A 14,661-nucleotide genomic window follows, 5' to 3' on the forward strand; every position below is an offset into this window, starting at 1 on the left:
TTGAAAATAAGAATTTGTTCTTAACGGACTTGCCTAGTAAAATAAATAAAATTAAGTGAAAATTTTTTAAACACATTTTTAATATATCTATTATATTTTTATATGTGACAAATTTTACTTCACTACATTCCTAAAGAAAATAATGTACTTTTTACTCCATACATTTTCCCTGACACCCAAAAGTACTTGGAAAATGGTCCAATTCACACACTTCTCAACAGAATATCCCTGGTCATCCCTACTGCCTCCGATCTGGTGGACTCACTAAACACACATGCTTCTTTTGTAAATGATGTCTGAGTGTTGGAGTGTGCCCCTGGCTAGCTGTAAAAAATAATAATAATAATAAAAATGGTTCTGTCTAGTTTGCTTAATATAAGTATATTTTAGAAATTACATTTACTTTTGATACTTATGTATATTTAAAACCAAATACTAGTATAATTTTACCGGGTGACATCCACCTTTACTTGAATCATTTTTTATTAAAAAGCTATGTTTCCTTTTACTCAAGTTTGGGGTGATGCTCATCTGATGGAAAACCAAACCTGCAGAATCCCATAATCTATTCTCTAACCACTGGGTTTACATGGTAGGTGGTAACCTGCAATCTAACCACTGGGTTTACATGGTAGGTGGTAACCTGCAATCTAACCACTGGGTTTACATGGTAGGTGGTAACCTGCAATCTAACCACTGGGTTTACATGGTAGGTGGTAACCTGCCATCTAACCACTGGGCTTAAATGGTAGGTGCTAACCTCCCATCTAACCACTGGGATTACATTGTAGGTGCTAACCTGCCATCTAACCACTGGGCTTACATGGTAGGAGCTAACCTAATATAATATATGCTATTTAGCAGACGTTTCTGTCCAAAGCAACTTCCAGTCATACGTGCACACACCTGGTGTCCTGCTAGATTCTGGCCAGCCACAACATCACACACCACACACACCTGGTGTCCTGCTAGATTCTGGCCAGCCACAACATCACACACCTGGTGTCCTGCCAGATTCTGGCCAGCCACAACATCACACCTGGTGTCCTGCTAGATTCTGGCCAGCCACAACATCACACACCACACACACCTGGTGTCCTGCTAGATTCTGGCCAGCCACAACATCACACACCTGGTGTCCTGCCAGATTCTGGCCAGCCACAACATCACAGATCACACACCAGCTGTCCTGCTAGATTCTGGCAGTGGGTTACGGTGTCCTGTAACAGTGGGTGATGGTGCTGGTAGGTCAAAGTTTAATACATGGAATGGGGGGTGGTATATTGTATATCTTAAATGTATGCCTACATTCTGATTAGATCTCTGTTAAATATCACTTAACCTTCCATTTCTTAACCAGTTGTCTGGTACAGTGAGCTAGCAGCAGCTACTCTTCCTGGGGTTTATTATCAATCAATATTAGTTCCTGCCAAAGCAGCAGCTACTCTTCCTGGGGTTTATTATGGATCCTCATTAGTTCCTGCCAAGGCAGCAGCTACTCCTCCTGGGGTTTATTAAGGATCCCCATTAGTTCCTGCCAAGGCAGCAGCTACTCCTCCTGGGGTTTATTATGGATCCTCATTAGTTCCTGCCAAGGCAGCAGCTACTCTTCCTGGGGTTTATTATGGATCCTCATTAGTTCCTGCCAAGGCAGCAGCACTCTTCCTGGGGTTTATTATCAATCCCTAGTAGTTCTTGCCAAGTCAGCAGCTACTCTTCCTGGGGTTTATTATGGATCCTCATTAGTTCCTGCCAAGGCAGCAGCTACTCCTCCTGGGGTTTATTAAGGATCCCCATTAGTTCCTGCCAAGTCAGCAGCTACTCTTCCTGGGGTTTATTATGGATCCTCATTAGTTCCTGCCAAGGCAGCAGCTACTCCTCCTGGGGTTTAATATGGATCCCCATTAGTTCCTGCCAAAGCAGCAGCTACTCCTCCTGGGGTTTAATATGGATCCCCATTAGTTCCTGCCAAGTCAGCAGCTACTCTTCCTGGGGTTTATTAAGGATCCCCATTAGTTCCTGCCAAGGCAGCAGCTACTCCTCCTGGGGTTTAATATGGATCCCCATTAGTTCCTGCCAAAGCAGCAGCTACTCTTCCTGGGGTCCAGCAAGATTAAGGCAGTTTATACAATTTTAAAAACATTACAATACATTCACAGATCATGTGCCCTCAGACCCCTACTCCACCACATATATACAGTACACAATCCATGTGTACATGTGTGTATAGCGGGTATGCTATCGTGTGTGTGTGTGTGTCTCTCTCTGCGGATATTTTTGTGCTGCTTCACAGTCCCCGCCGTTCCATAAGGCCTTTTTTTTAAATCTGTTTTTTAAAATGTAATTTTACTGCTTGAGTCAGTTACTTGATGTGGAATAGAGTTCCATGTAGTCATGGCTCTATGTAGTACTGTGTGCCTCATAGTCTGTTCTGGACTTGGGGACTGTGAAGAGACCTCTGGTGGCATGTCTTGTGGGGTATGCATGAGTGTCTGAGCTGTGGTGCCAGTAGTTCAAACAGACAGCTTGGTGCATTCAACAAGTCAATACCTCTCACAAATACAAGTAGTGAGTGAGCCAGGAGAGATTGACATGCATATGATTAATATTAGCTCTCTGTTTACATCCAAGGGCCAGCCGTGCTGCCCTGTTCTGAACCAATTGCAATTTTCCTAAATCCTTTCTTGTGGCACCTGACCACACGACTGAACAGTAGTCCAGGTGCAACAAAACTAGGGCCTGTAGGACCTGCCTTGTTGATAGTGCTGTTAAGAAGGTAGACACTAGGACCTGTAGGACCTGCCTTGTTAATAGTGCAGTTAAGAAGGTAGAAACTAGGACCTGTAGGACCTGCCTTGTTGATAGCGCTGTTAAGAAGGTAGAAACTAGAGCCTGTAGGACCTGCCATGTTGATAGTGCTGTTAAGAAGGTAGAAACTAGAGCCTGTAGGACCTGCCTTGTTGATAGTGCTGTTAAGAAGGTAGAAACTAGGACCTGTAGGACCTGCCTTGTTGACAGTGTTGTTAAGGTGGTAGAGCAGCGCTTTATTACAGACAGACTTCTCCCCATCTTAGCTACTACTGCATCAATATGTTTTGACCATGACAGTTTACAATCCAGGGTTACTTCAAGCAGTTTAGTCACCTCAACTTGCTTAATTTCCACATGATTTATTACAAGATTTAGTGAATGATTTGTCCCAAATCAATGGTTTAAGTTGTTGAAATATGTAGGACTAACTTATTCCTTGCCACCCACTCTGAAACTAACTGCAGCTCTTTGTTAAGTGTTGCAGTCATTTCAGTCGCTGTAGTAGATGACATGTATAGTGTTGAGTCATCCACATACATAGACACTCTGGCTTTCCTCAAAGCCAGTGGGAATTCATTACTTTGAAAAAAGTAAAAGGGCCTAGACAGCTGCCTTGGGGAATTCCTGATTCTACCAGGGTTATGTTGGTGAGGCTTCCATTAAAGAACCCTCTGTGTTCTGTTAGACAGGTAACTCATTATCCACAATATAGCAGGGGACTAGTAAAGCCATAACACAAGTTTTTCCAGCAGTAGACTATGATCGATAATGTCAAAAGCTGCAATGAAGTCTAACAAAACTGTCCCTACAATCTTTTCATCATCAATTTCTCTGAGCCAATCATGAGTCATTTGTGTAAGTGCTGCGATTGTTGAATGTCCTTTCCTATAAGCGTGCTGAAACTTTGTCAATTTGTTTACTGTAAAATAGCATTGTACCTGGTCAAACAATTTTTCCATAAGTTTACTAAGGTTTGGTAACTGGCTGATTGGTCAGCTATTTGAGCCAGTAAAGGGGGCTTTACTATTCTTGGGTAGGGGAATTACTTTAGCTTCCCTCCAGGCCTGAGGGCACACGCTTTCTAGTAGGGTTAAATTGAAGATGTGGCAATATCGTCTGCTATTATCCTCAGTAATATTTCCATCCAAGTTGTCAGACCTCGGTGGCTTGTCATTGTTGATAGACAATATTTTCACCTCTTCCACACTAACTTTAGAGAATTTGAAATTACAATGTTTCATAATTTGGTCAGTTATATTTGGATGTGTAGTGTCAGCATTTGCATGTTATGCCTAAATTTGCTAATCTTTCCAATGGGAAAAAAGTTATTAAAGTAGTTGGCAATATCATTTGGTTTTGTGATGAATAAGCCATCTGATTCAATGAATGATGGAGCCGAGTTTGCCTTTTTTCCCCAGAATTTAATTTAAGGTGCTCCAAAGCATTTTACTATCATTCATCTAGGTTTCATAGTGTAGTTCATTTTTTCGTTGATTGTCTTGCTCCTCTTGCTGTGCTCCTTCGACTCTGCTATCATGTGGGGGAGCTCCGGGCAACACCGGGCCAGTCGGGTAACAAAGTGGAGATGCATCCAACAAGCGCAAACGCCATCCAGCCACCGGTGTAGAAAATGTAAACATTCCACTCTGCGTTTTCCTCAGTTTCTTACATAGACAGGCGACCTGCGTGATCAGTGAAGCCTATAATTCTCGGCAAGCAAACAATTACAGCATTGGAACTCTGAGGGATCTGGTTTGTCCTGAAATAAAGTGTAGTAGATACAGCTCTGGAAACATTAATTTACTTCTTCAGTCAAAGAGGAGAAAACTCATCGGGGACTAACTTCATTAGCTTGATGGCTAACAGCTTAGCATCTCTGTCAAGTCGACTTCAACATGTCTGATAAGTGGGATTCTGGGACAACAAATAGCAGTCATTGCTGTTAAAAGCCGCGTCACGGAATCCATGCAAAAATAAGTTCTGTATTCATATTTAATGAATAGTGGTTTGTTTCAATCAAAAATAAGAAACTGAGTGTTTTCCAGCTGCGCACTCTGATGACGTGTTTTTTTCCTTCAGACTCCATGAAATGACTACCTCTTCCTAAATATTTGGTATTCACTGCAGGCCTCCCTTTATGGTCTCAAACTGGTCTTGAATGTACAAATAAATTAATTCATAATTCAGAGCTAGAACTCTGCCAGAGACTGTTAGCAGTAGCAACTGTTTGTTTTCTCTGTAATTGATTATGGTGACTTGTTGTATATGCATGCAAGCCTCTGTCTTACAGAGACTGGACTCTGTTTATCATGCAGCCTTGTGCTTTATTACAAATGCCAAGTCACTTACCCACCATTGCACCTTGTACCAAATGGAAGGTTGGACCTCTATATGCACAGAAAGATACATTTGTATGTGTTCACCTACAAAGTCCTTTTGGGTAAACTCCCTCTTTCCCTTTGTGGTCTGGTTTCCTTCCCCACCAGCAGTTACCATACCCGGTCTGCTAGGTGGTTGCTACTTAAAGTCCCCCAGGATATTCACAGTATTAGGCCAGACTGCCTTCTCGTCTTGTGCACCAGAGGAATGGAATAGTCTACAATCCACGATTCATCTAGATATGTTGGTGCCACTGACTGAATTTAAAATATTGATGGGAGACTGTTAGAGGAGTGTAAATGCTTTTAGGCTGCATTAGTTTGTTGTATGTTTTAATGATGTAATGTATTGATTGTTGCCGTCTTCTCCCTTGTCTAAATGGGCTTTTCCTGGTTAAATAAAAACTGTCTCCATTAGATGAACACAGAAAGTATCCCCTCTACTCATCGCTCCAACATGCCTTAGTCCCCCTCTCCCTTGCTCTCCCCCATCCCTCCCTCCCTACTCTTCCAGGCAGCACCTGTGCTGGATGAGTGCCCAGGGCCCAGACAAGGCTCTGTGTGTTCTCCCTGTCTAGCCATCTTCCTCTCTCTCTGGCACCATCCTGGGAACCCTAACAACTGTTTGCCCTTCTGTCCACAGACCCAAACCCAAAAAATGACCACAGTCCCCTAAATGCCAGACCGACAGACAGAGACTAGACCCCACACAGTTAGTTTTACCTTCCTATCAGTCTGAGTGAGAGGTGAATCTCTGCTTCCCCTAGGGCTGTAAGCAGGTAGGATAAGCGCTAACCTATCCTAATACATAATTCATGTTTTGAGAGAATCTATGAGCCTGGGGGAAAAAAACGTAGTCATCCATGACCAGCCTTTCAAAGCACTTCATGGCTACAGCCGTGAGTGCTACGGGTCAGTAGTCATTTAGGCAGGTTACCTTAGTGTTCTTGGGCACAGGCACTATGTTGGTCTCCTTAAAACATGTTGGTATTATTGTTGGTATTATATTCAGTCAGGGACAGGTTGAAAATGTCAGTGAAGACACTTGCCAGTTGGTCAGCGCATGCTCGGAGTACACGTCCTGGTAATCTGTCTGGCCCCACAGCCTTGTGAATGTTGACCTGCCTAAAGGTCTTACTCACGTAGGCTGCGGAGAGCGTGATCGCACAGTCTTCTGGTACAGCTGGTGCTCTCATGCATGTTTCAGTGTTATTTGACCCGAAGCGAGCATAGAAAGGTTTAGCTTGTCCGTTAGGCTCGTGTCACAAGGCAGCTCTCAGCTGTACTTCCCTTTGTAGTCTGTAATGGTATGCAGGCCCTGCCACATCTGACGAGAGTCAGAGCCGGTGTAGTATGACTCGATCTTAGTCCTTGTTCAGGTTGACATGTCAGTCCTCATTGGCTAGTATCCTGAGTTTTCTACCTATCATTACGCTCTCATCCCCCCGCTCACCCCCCCTCGCTCTCTCGCTCTCACCCCCCCTCGCTCTCTCGCTCTCTCTCTCTCGCTCTCACCCCCTCGCTCTCGCTCGCTCACCCCTCCTCGCTCTCTCGCTCTCCCCCTCCTCGCTCTCTCGCTCTCCCCCTCCTCGCTCTCACCCCCCTCGCTCTCTCGCTCTCACCCCCCTCGCTCCCTCGCTCCCACCTCGCTCTCATGCTCTCACCCCCTCGCTCTCACCCCCCCTCCCACCCTCCCTCCCCCCCCCCTCGCTCCCTCCCCCCCTCCTCGCTCTCACCCCCTCCCCCCTCGCTCTCTCCCCCCGCTCTCTCCCCCCCCCCCCTCGCTCTCTCGCTCCCTCTCTCCCCCCCCTCGCTCTCTCGCTCTCCCCCCCTCGCTCTCTCCCCCTCGCTCTCTCGCTCTCACCCCCTCACTCCCTCGCTCTCTCGCTCTCACCCCCCTCGCTCTCTCGCTCTCACCCCCCTCGCTCTCACTCTCCCCTCGCTCTCACCCCCTCGCTCTCTCCCCTCGCTCTCTCTCGCTCACCCTCGCTCTCACCCCCCCTCGCTCTCTCTCGCTCTCCCTCGCCTCGCTCTCTCGCTCTCTCGCTCTCACCCCCGCTCTCTCTCTCCACCCCCTCGCTCTCTCGCTCTCACCCCCCCTCGCTCTCTCGCTCTCACCCCCTCGCTCTCACCCCCCGCTCTCTCGCTCTCACCCCCTCGCTCTCACCCCCTCGCTCTCTCGCTCTCTCGCCCCCCCCCCTCGCTCTCTCGCTCTCACCCCCCTCGCTCTCTCGCTCTCTCGCTCTCTCACCCCCCCCTCGCTCTCTCGCTCTCACCCCCCTCGCTCTCTCCCCCCCTCCTCTCTCGCTCTCACCCCCGCTCGCTCTCTCGCTCTCACCCCCCTCGCTCGCTCTCACTCACCCCCCTCGCTCTCTCGCTCTCATCCCCGCTCGCTCTCATCCCCCGCTCGCTCTCATCCCCCTCTCTCCCCGCTCTCATCCCCCGCTCGCTCTCATCCCCCGCTCGCTCTCATCCCCGCTCGCTCTCATCCCCCTCGCTCTCTCTCATCCCCCGCTCGCTCTCATCCCCCGCTCGCTCTCATCCCCCGCTCGCTCTCATCCCCCGCTCGCTCTCATCCCCCGCTCGCTCTCATCTCCCGCTCGCTCTCATCTCCCGCTCGCTCTCATCTCCCGCTCGCTCTCATCTCCCGCTCGCTCTCATCTCCCGCTCGCTCTCATCTCCCGCTCGCTCTCTCGCTCTCATCCCCACTCTATTCCACATCAAGTAACTGACTCAAGCAGTAAAATTACATTTTAAAAAACAGGAGTACACCACATATTGATGAAGCCAATGACATAAGTGCATCGATGACTTCGTCCCCACAGTGACTGTATGTACATACCCCAACCAGAAGCCATGGATTATGGGCAGAATCCGCACTGAGCTAAAGGCTAGAGCTGCCGCTTTCAAGGAGAGGGACTGTAACCCGGAAGCTTACAAGATATCCTGCTATGCCCTGCGACGAACCATCAAACAGGCAAAGCGTCAATACAGGGCTAAGATTGAATCATACTACACCGGCTCCGACGCTCGTCTTATGTGGCAGGGCTTGCAAACTATTACAGACTACAAAGGGAAGCACAGCAACGAGCTGCCAAGTGACACGAGCCTATCAGACGAGCTAAATTACTTCTATGCTCGCTTCGAGGCAAGCAACACTGAGGCATGCATGAGAGCATCAGCTGTTCCGAACGACTGTGTGATCACGCTCTCCGTAGCCGACGTGAGCAAGACATTTAAACAGGTCAACATACACAAGGCTGTGGGGGCCAGATGGATTACCAGGACGTGTGCTCCGGGCATGTGCTGACCAACTGGCAGGTGTCTTCACTGACATTTTCAACATGTCCCTGACTGAGTCTGTAATACCAACATGTTTCAAGCAGTACACCATAGTCCCTGTGCCCAAGAACACGATGGCAACCTGCCTAAATGACTACAGACTTGTAGCACTCACGTCCGTAGCCATGAAGTGCTTTGAAAGGCTGGTCATGGCTCACATCAACACCATTATCCCAGAAACCCTAGACCCACTCCAATTTGCATGCCGCCCAAACAGATCCACAGATGATACAATCTCTTTTGCACTCCACACTGCCATTTCCCACCTGGACAAAAGGAATGCTTGTGTGAGAATGCTATTCATTGACCACAGCTCAGCGTTCAACACCATAGTACCCTCAAAGCTCATCACTAAACTAAGGATCCTGGGACTAAATATCTCCCTCTGCAACTGGATCCTGGACTTCCTGACGGGCCGCCCCCCAGGTGGTGAGGGTAGGTAGCAACACATCTGCCACGCTGATCCTCAACACTGGAGCTCCCCAGGGGTGCATGCTCTGTCCCCTCCTGTACTCCCTGTTCACCCATGGCTGCATGGCCAGGCACAACTCCAACACCATCATTAAGTTTGCAGACTGATCACCGACCACGACAAGACAGCCAATAGGGAGGAAGTCAGAGACCTGGCCAGGTGGTGCCAGAATAACAACCTATCCCTAAGCGTAACCAAGACTAAGGAGATTATTGTGGACTACAGGAAAAGGAGGACCGAGCACGCCCCCATTCTCATCGACGGGGCTGTAGTGGAGAAGGTTGAGAGCTTCAAGTTCCTTGGTGTCCACATCAACAACAAACTAGAATGGTCCAAACTAGAGGTCGACTGATTATGATTGTTCAACGTCGATACCGATACCGAATATTGGAGAACCAAAAAGGCTGATTAAATTTTAAAAAAATGTAATAATGACAATTACAACAATACTGAATGAACACTTATTTTAACTTAATATAATACATCAATAAAATCAATTTAGCCTCAAGTAAATAATGAAACATGTTCAATTTGGTTGAAATAATGCAAAAACAAAGTGTTGGAGAAGAAAGTAAAAGTGCAATATGTGCTATGTAAGAAAGCTAACGTTTCAGTTCCTTGCTCAGAACATGAGAACATATGAAAGCTGGTGGTTCCTTTTAATATGAGTCTTCAATATTCAAGTAAGAAGTTTTAGGTTGTAGTTATTAAAGGAATTATAGGACTATTTCCCTCTATACCATTTGTATTTCATTAACCTTTGACTATTGGATGTTCTTACAGGCACTTTAGTATTGCCAGTGTAACAGTATAGCTTCCATCCCTCTCCTCGCTCCTCCCTGGGCTCGAACCAGGAACACAATGACAACAGCCACCCTCGAAGCAGCGTTACCCATGCAGAGCAAGGGGAACAACTACTAGAAGGCTCAGAGCGAGTGATGTTTGAAACGCTATTACCGCACGCTAACTAGCTAGCCATTTCACTTCGGTTACACCAGCTTCATCTCGGGAGTTGATAGGCTTGAAGTCATAAACAGCTCAATGCTTAACGCACAACGAAGAGCTGCTGGCAAAACGCACGAAAGTGCTGTTTGAATGAATGTTTACGCGCCTGCTTCTGCCTACCACCGCTCAGTCAGATACTTAAGATACTATGCCTGTATGCTCAGTCAGTTTATATGCAACGCAGGACACGCTAGATAATATCTAGTAATATCATCAACCATGTGTAGTTAACTAGTGATTATGATTGATTGTTTTTTATAAGATAAATTTAATGCTAGCTAGCAACTTACCTTGGCTTATTGCATTTGCGTAACAGGCAGTCTCCTTGTGGAGTGCAACGAGAGAGAGGCAGGTCGTTATTGTGTTGGACTAGTAAACTGTAAGGTTGCAAGATTGTATCCCCCGAGCTGACAAGGTGAAAATCTGTCATTCTGCCCCTGAACAAGGCAGTTAACCCACCGTTCCTAGGCAGTCATTGAAAATAAGAATGTGTTCTTAACTGACTTGCCTAGTTAAATGAAGATTAAATAAAGGTGTAAAAAAAAATATATATATATTTTTTATAAAGGCACGTCGGCGCCCAAAAATACAGAATTCCGATAGTCATGAAAACTTGAAATCGGCCCTAATTAATCGGCCATTCCGATTAATAGGTCGACCTCTCGTTCAAACACACCAAGACAGTCGTGAAGAGGGCACGACAAAGCCTATTCCCCCTCAGGAAACTAAAAAGATTTGGCATGGGTCCTGGGATCCTCAAAAGGTTCCACAGCTGCAACATCGAGACCATCCTGAATGGTTGCATCACTGCCTGGTACGGCAATTGCTCGGCCTCTGACCGCAAGGCACTAGAGGGTAGTGCGTACGGCCCAGTACATCACTGGGGCTAAGCTGCCTGCCATTCAGGACCTCTACACCAGGCGGTGTCAGAGGAAGGCCCTGAAAATTGTCAAAGACCCCAGCCACCTGTCATTGACTGTTCTCTCTACTACCGCATGGCAAGTGGTACCGGAATGCCAAGTCTAGGACAAAAAAAGCTTCTCAACAGTTTTTACCCGCAAGCCATAAGACTCCTGAACAGGTAATCAAATGGCTACCCGGAATATTTGCATTGTGTGTGTGTCCCCCCACTGGTGCTACTCTCTGTTTATTATATATGCATAGTCACTTTAACTATACATTCATGTACATACTACCTCAATTGGGTCGACCAACCAGTGCTCCCGCACATTGGCTAACCGGGCTATCTGCATTGTGTCCCACCACCCGCCAACCCCTCTCTTACGCTACTGCTACTCTCTGTTCATCGTATATGCATAGTCACTTTAACCATATCTACATACTACCTCAATCAGCCTGACTAACCGGTGTCTGTATGTAGCCTCGCTACTTTTAAAGCCGCTCTACTTTTCATAGTCTGGCTTTTTGCTGTTGTTTTATTTCTTTACTTACCCATTGTTCACCAAATACCTTTTTTGCACTATTGGTTAGAGCCTGTAAGGTCCTGTTGTATTCAGTGCACGTGACAAATAACATTTGATATGATGTACAAATTACCTAGAGTAACCTGTACCCCCGCATATAGACTTGGTATCGGTACCCCCTGTATATAGCGTCCACATTCACTCTGTACCGGTACCCCCTGCATATAGCCTCCACATTGACTCTGTACCGGCACCCCCTGCATATAGCCTCCACATTGACTCTGTACTGGTACCCCCTGTATATAGCCTCCACATTGACTCTGTACTGGTACCCCTGTATATAGCCTCTACATTGACTCTGTACCGGTACCCCTGCATATAACCTCCACATTGACTCTGTACCGGTACCCCTGTGTATAGCCTCCACATTGACTCTGTACCGGTACCCCCTGTGTATAGCCTCCACACTGATTCAGTACCGGTACCCCTGTGTATAGCCTCTACATTGTACCGGTACCCCCTGTATATAGCCTCCACATTGTACCGGTACCCCCTGTATATAGCCTCCACATTGACTCTGTACCGGTACCCCTGTATATAGCCTCCACATTGACTCTGTACCGGTACCCCCTGTATATAGCCTCCACATTGACTCTGTACCGGTACCCCCTGTATATAGCCTCCACACTGACTCTGTACCGGTACCCCTGTATTTTGCCTCGTTATTGTTATTCTTATTGTGCTACTTTTTATTATAGTCTACTCTGTAAATATTTTCTTAACCAACAGTGCAGTTCAAGAAGAATTAAGGGCTTGTAAGTAAGCATCACTTGTTGCATTCGGCACATGTGACAAATAAAGTTTGCTTTGATTTGAGATGGAAGGGGGGGGCGTGTCAGTGCAGATAGCCCGGGTAACCATTTAATGAACTATTTAGCAGTCTTATGGGAGAAGCTGTTTAGGAGCCTGTCGGTCGAGAGCCGACGCTTCGGTACCAATTGCCGGACAATAGCACAATTTATGGCTTGGGTGGCTGGAGCCCATTGTTCAGCCTTTCCCGACACCGCCTGGTACAGAGGTCCTGGATGGCAGGGAGATCGGCCTCAGTGATGCACTGGGCCGTCCGCACCACCATCTGCAGTGCTTTGTGGTCAGGGTGGTGCGTTTGACATACCAAGCAGTGATGAACTGGGCCGTCCGCACCACCATCTGCAGTGCTTTGGGGTCAAGGTGGTGCGTTTGACATACCAAGCAGTGATGCACTGGGCCGTCCGCTCCACCATCTGCAGTGGTTTGGGGTCAAGGTGGTGCGTTTGGCAGTGATGCTGCCAGTTAAGACATTCTCCATGTTACAGCTGTAGAACATTTTGTGGATATGAGGGCCCATGCCAAATCTTCTCAGCCTCCTGAGGTTAGTGGAGATTAGTGAAGGCATAGTGAAGGCATAGTGAAGGCATAGTGAAGCCTGAGGAAGTAGATTAGATACTCACTATTGTAGTGTGTGTCTGGAGAACCAGGGTTGCTGGGTGTTGAGTCAAGGGTGTCTGAGTAGCAGCTCTCGCCCTCCGAGTCCCACCCGGAGTAGGCTGAGGACGACAGGGAGGAGGACGAGGAGTAGCACTGGTCCTCATCACAGACCTCCTCAAACTTCCTCTTCAGTAAACCGTTCATGGCTCTAGCTAGCATGGAGCTGATCTGAGAAACACAGGGAGAGGAGAGAGGGGTTATTAACATGTTTACAATTAGCATAATCAGCATGTCATAACTGCAGTGGGTTGTGATTATGGTAATGATTATAGGCGTCCTACACAAGAAGGTCTCAGGGTTAATATAAGTCACATTAAACTAACTATTATCACATCATCTGATTACCCTACTATAAATAATATCCATAGCCTACTATAATAAAGCCTGAAAACCCCTGGTGGTACTCATGGGCATATGTTCTCTAATCAGAGCATATGCCTAATAGGCTGGATTTGCTACGACCATAAACAGATGAGTGAAATGTACGATGGAAATTGCTGAGTACAAGCTAGTCCTGTGCTGCCATGTGAGGCCCTGCAGAACACACCTCAGACACAGAGAGAGCGAGAGGGGGTGAGAGCGAGAGAGCGAGAGAGGGGTGAGATCGAGAGAGCGAGAGGGGGTGAGAGCGAGAGGGGGTGAGAGCGAGAGAGTGAGAGGGGGTGAGAGCGAGAGAGCGAGAGGGGGTGAGAGCGAGAGAGCGAGAGGGGGAGGAGCGAGAGAGCGAGAGGGGGGTGAGAGCGAGAGAGCGAGAGGGGGAGGAGAGCGAGAGTGCGAGAGGGGGGTGAGAGCGGGAGAGCGAGATGGGGTGAGAGCGAGAGGGGGTGAGAGCGGGAGAGCGAGAGGGGGTGAGAGCGGGAGAGCGAGAGGGGGTGAGAGCGGGAGAGCGAGAGGGGGTGAGAGCGGAGAGCGAGAGGGGGGTGAGAGCGGAGAGCGAGAGGGGGTGAGAGCGGGAGAGCGAGAGGGGGTGAGAGCGGGAGAGCGAGATGGGGTGAGAGCGAGATGGGGTGAGAGCGAGATGGGGTGAGAGCGAGAGGGGGTGAGAGCGAGATGGGGTGAGAGCGAGAGGGGGTGAGAGCGGGAGAGCGAGAGGGGGTGAGAGCGGGAGAGCGAGAGGGGGTGAGAGCGGGAGAGCGAGAGGGGGGTGAGAGCGGGGGAGCGAGAGGGGGTGAGAGCGGAGAGCGAGAGGGGGGTGAGAGCGGGAGAGCGAGATGGGGTGAGAGCGAGAGAGAGCGAGATGGGGTGAGAGCGAGATGGGGTGAGAGCGAGATGGGGTGAGAGCGAGATGGGGGCCCTGAGAGCGAGATGGGGTGAGAGCGAGATGGGGTGAGAGCGAGATGGGGTGAGAGCGAGATGGGGTGAGAGCGAGATGGGGTGAGAGCGAGATGGGGTGAGAGCGAGATGGGGTGAGAGCGAGATGGGGTGAGAGCGAGATGGGGTGAGAGCGAGATGGGGTGAGAGAGCGAGATGGGGTGAGAGCGAGATGGGGTGAGAGCGAGATGGGGTGAGAGCGAGATGGGGTGAGAGCGAGATGGGGTGAGAGCGAGATGGGGTGAGAGCGAGATGGGGTGTACGATGGAAATTGCTGAGTACAAGCTAGTCCTGTGCTGCCATGTGAGGCCCTGCAGAACACACCTCAGACACAGAGAGCGAGAGGGGGTGAGAGCGAGAGAGCGAGAGAGGGGTGAGATCGAGAGAGCGA

The 14,661-nt window shown here is 48.4% G+C and overlaps 1 protein-coding gene across 1 annotated transcript in view; it reads right to left on the reverse strand.

The window, feature by feature from the left end:
• LOC112237036 (cysteine/serine-rich nuclear protein 2) overlaps nucleotides 1–14,661 on the reverse strand; it is a 59,227-nt gene that overhangs the window by 7,472 nt on the left and 37,094 nt on the right. The window contains exon 2 of the mRNA XM_042298654.1: nucleotides 12,923–13,127. Coding sequence (XP_042154588.1) covers nucleotides 12,923–13,118 — 196 coding nt within the window. The 5' untranslated portion in view covers nucleotides 13,119–13,127. The remainder of the gene's footprint in view (nucleotides 1–12,922; nucleotides 13,128–14,661) is intronic.

Source organism: Oncorhynchus tshawytscha, linkage group LG16 (assembly GCF_018296145.1).
Source record: "Oncorhynchus tshawytscha isolate Ot180627B linkage group LG16, Otsh_v2.0, whole genome shotgun sequence".
In the NCBI taxonomy this organism is placed as follows: Eukaryota; Metazoa; Chordata; class Actinopteri; order Salmoniformes; family Salmonidae; genus Oncorhynchus; species Oncorhynchus tshawytscha.